Here is a 4,288-nt window from a genome sequence, read left to right on the forward strand (position 1 = left end):
GCTGCAAAATAACAAAAAAATCATAACGATGGTATAATCGGAACCGCTAAGGTCATGTACGATAAATGACTCGACGGATGGGAATATTTACATCTCGAATTCCACCTCTCAGGGAATCCGACGGGGTTGGATACCAGGTGCTCCGTTTTGATAAAAAAGTACCTACGCCAATAGCCACGGTTAGCCCTATCACCGGTCTGCACGACCAACCCCTTCGAGCCACGATTCTTTAGATGTAGCATGGTACCCCTCATATAGCCGGCGCTGAATAGCTGCAATAGGTGGTGGACAGAGACCTCCAACCCAGCCAGCTCCGCATATGTAGACATTATCCTACTTACCTTTAGGGTGTACGGAGTGAGTTGGGTGGGACACATGTTATAAAAACGGCAGAGCTCTTCCGCCAATAGAAAAATGGGAAGGCCATAGCCGATTAAAAAAGGATATTCGTAAAACGCAAAGTACCCCGGTCTGTGTGCGTTCACGAAATCTGCTCCCGCCAAAACCATCTCCACATGAGCGGGTATATCAAAAGACGTACGAAGATTATCTAAATCATCTTGCGTTAACTCGGATTTCTCCCAAGATTGCTCGGGAGAGTCCCGTTGGAAGTCCCTCCTGATAAGGAGTTGCTTCGGTAGCACATTATCCACAGTGAGAGGGGTGAGATCCTCCTCTCTCTCTCCCTTATCGCCGCCGGGGGGAGGCGGCGCGTCAGATGGTTTACTATTACGAGCCTTCAGATTATTATCCCATTTAGGTTTTGTCATTATTTCCTTTAAGGAGCAGTGTACGACACAACCACAAATGTGCTTTCAGAGAAGCGGTGGATTTTCGGAGAAAGGAAGTGTTTTCCTAAATAATCGGAAAACGTTTGCAGATGACCTAAAGCTGGATTAAGTTAAACTCTTTCCCTATTTATAGTTATATTCGATTACAATTTACCTGTGATTCATTTTAATTGTTTTTTCGCTTCTAAAGTAATCAGTATCTTTTGAGCCAAACAAGTATATCATAGAGAATTAAACTTGTACATAATAGACTAGTTAAAATAGATCCAACGAAACAACATCACCAACAAACCCAATGCAACCTCACACAATGGGGTTTAGGGAGGGTAATGTGTACGCAAGCCTTATCCCTACCTTATGAAGGAAGAGAGGTTGTTTCCGATAGACCCAAAGCTCAAGAACAGTGAAAAAGACACAATAAACAAATAGTAACAATGGCAAGGAAGTAAGATAAGAGAAACAAATAACACGGCCTGTAATAGCAAAGGAACTAGGAATACGAAGCTACAAGAGAAGTGCGAAAGCTACCGACAATAATGCCACATCGTCTAACAACAGGGAACTCTAAATAAGACAATATAAGACTAGTACTACTGCCACTAGTACGACTAGAAGAGACTCTCGACTACCTATCGGCCTACAACTCTAATCCTCGACCTCCACACCTCCCTATCGAGGGTCATGTCCCTGGTAAGCTGAAGTAGTGCCATGTCCTGCTTAATCACCTATCCTCAGTACTTCCTAGGCCTCCCTCTACCTCTTCTCTGACCCGCTATGGTTAACCTCTCGCATCTCCTCACCGGGGCATCGGTGTCTCTCCTCTTCACATACCCGAACCATCTCAGCATCGATTCCTTTTCCATAGGGGCCATACCCACCTTGTCCCTAATAACTTCATTCCTAATTCGGTCTTTCCTGGTATGCTCACACATCCATTTCAACATCATCATCTCTGCTACTTTCATCTTCTAGACATGAGTTTTCTTGACTGGCTAGCACTCGGCTCTATACAACATAGTCGGCCTCATTACCACTTTGTAGAACTTGCCCTTAAATCTTGGTGGCACATTCCTATCACACAAAACACCAGACGCAAGCCTCCATTTCATCCACCCCGCTCCAACACGATGCGTAACATCCTCGTCATCTCCCTGTTCCCCTGAATAACAGACCCAAGATATTTGAAACTATCTCTCATGGGGATGACTTGTGTACCAAGTTTCACCTCCACCTCTTTTCCTGCGTCCCCACACTGAACTTGCACTTCAAGTATTCAGTTTTTGTCCTACTCAACTTGAAACCTTTAGACTTCAGGGTCTGCCTCCACAGCTCCAGCCGATTGTCAACACCGCAGTGCATCTCATCGATTAGCACTATGTCATTTGCAAATAACATACACCATGGTATCCCCCCCCCCATGTGGCGCGTTAGCAGATCCATCGCCAGTGCAAATAAAAATGGGCTAAGAGCTGAACCCTAATGTAACGCCATCATCACAGGAAAATAGTCCGAGACTCCTCCCACAGTCCTTACCCGAGTTTTCGCTCCATCATACATATCCTTAATCACCCTAATATACGCTACCGGAACACCACTAAACCTCCAGGCATCTCCATAGAACCTCCCTCGGGACTTTATCGTAAGCTTTTTCTAAATCTATGAATACCATATGCAAGTCCATCTTCCTCTGCCGATATTGCTCCACCAACCTCCTCACATGATGAATGGCTTCAGTGGTTGAACGCCCCGGCATGAAACCGAACTGATTCTCCAAAATAGACACACTCATCCTCACCGTCTCTCCACCATCATTTCCCACACTTTCATAGTGTGACTTAGTAGCTTTAAAATAGATCCATCCGCAGCAATTAATCTGCCCGTACATCATGCTAAATTACAATGCCTCAATTAACTACACTTTAATTCTAAATTAGTTAGAGTTGATTGTATGAATTATTTATATTCTAATGATCCATCATAGTTAGATACTTTGTGCTAGGTTGTTAGCTTATTGCATATTTTATCCTTCATTATACTTGAGATAACTATATTTATAAAAGAAGCTTATATGAGCTTTTGATGAAAGAATTCTGGCTATGCCTTGGCCATCAACATTTATAAACGAGATTGATAGATAAATAGAGGAGTCTGTTAGCTTCCATAGCCACGGAAGATGAAGCTTAGATGAAGAAGAGAAGGATGCTTCGAGAAGGTCAGCTGAGAGAACAGAATTTGTTGTTAACTGAAAAGAGGAATTGTAATGTACAAACTACTTCTCTTTCTACTGTTTTATTTATACACATTGCATAACTAATTAACTCACCACTTGCTTAACTACTAATAACATTAACTCTACTTAAGCTAACTAGAGTTAGATAATCTCTAGTACTCTCAACACTCCCACTCAAGCCAATGGCTTGAACAAGTTCTGTACTCCAAGCCTCCCTAGCAAGTAATCATGTTGAAGTTTTCCTAGTCCTTTTATGAGTAGATCAACCAGTTGTTCCTTGGTTGAGACGTGCCCTGTCTTCAATATTCCTTGTGTAATCCTTTCTCTTACGAAATGACAATCAATGTCTATGTGCTTGGTTCTTTCATGGAAAATTGGATTGGCTACTATTTGGATTGCAGCCTTGCTGTCACACTTAAGCTTCACAGGTAACTCCACATCCAACTAAGCTCTTTGAACAATCCAACAAGCCAAGTTATTTCAGCTGTACATGAAGCCATGCTTCTAAACTCAGCTTCAGCTGAGCTTCTGGACACTGTCTCTTGTTTCTTTGACTTCCAAGAGATTAGTACATCCCCAAACTTTACTAAGTATCCTGTCACTGACCTCCTGGTTTGCAAACATGCTCCCCAGGCTGAGTCGCAGTAAGCACTTAGCTTATTGGTATTCTGTGTAGGCATCAACAACCCTAAACCTGGGGCTTCTTTTAGATATCTGACTACTCTAAGTGCTGCTTCCATATGAGACTCCTTTGGGCAATGCATGTATTGACTCAGCACTTGTGCAACAAATGCTATGTCAGGTCTTATCATGGTTAGGTATAGAAGTCTGCCCACTAGTCTATGATAACCTCCTGGATCTTTGAGTAGTTTATTTTCATGCTCCTCATTACCTTTTATACATCTATCATATTCTTCAGAAGTTAGCTTCTAATTTACTTCAAGTGGTGTTCCTGCTGGTCTTGTTCCCCCTAGCCTTGATTCAGAGATGAGTTCAAGTGCATACTTCCTTTGGCACATCACAATCCCTTTCTTGGACCTTGCAAACTCAATGCCTAGAAAGAATTTCAACTCACCTAGTTTGAACTGACTTTGTAGATCTTTTCTCGTCTGATTCAGTAGAGATTGGTTGTTGCTTCTGATGAGCAGATCATCAACATAGACTAGTATCACTTTTAGATCAATATCTGCCTTCCTTGTAAATAAGGAGTAGTCATAGTGACTCTGTTGGAACCCCATCTGCAGCAGTGACTCTATCAGCTTCTTGT

At 42.5% G+C, this 4,288-nt stretch overlaps 1 protein-coding gene across 1 annotated transcript; it reads right to left on the reverse strand.

The window, feature by feature from the left end:
- On the reverse strand, positions 3,444 to 3,833 carry LOC109228134 (uncharacterized mitochondrial protein AtMg00810-like). Its single transcript, XM_019393313.1, has one exon. It carries the CDS (start codon positions 3,831 to 3,833, stop codon positions 3,444 to 3,446), a length of 390 nt encoding a protein of 129 aa, XP_019248858.1.

The sequence above is a fragment of the Nicotiana attenuata genome, chromosome 6 (genome assembly GCF_001879085.1).
Source record: "Nicotiana attenuata strain UT chromosome 6, NIATTr2, whole genome shotgun sequence".
Taxonomy (NCBI): domain Eukaryota; kingdom Viridiplantae; phylum Streptophyta; class Magnoliopsida; order Solanales; family Solanaceae; genus Nicotiana; species Nicotiana attenuata.

Excerpts from the sequence above, each read along its gene's own strand:
- LOC109228134 (XM_019393313.1), bottom strand. The coding sequence starts at position 3,833 with ATGATAAGACCTGACATAGCATTTGTTGCACAAGTGCTGAGTCAATAC.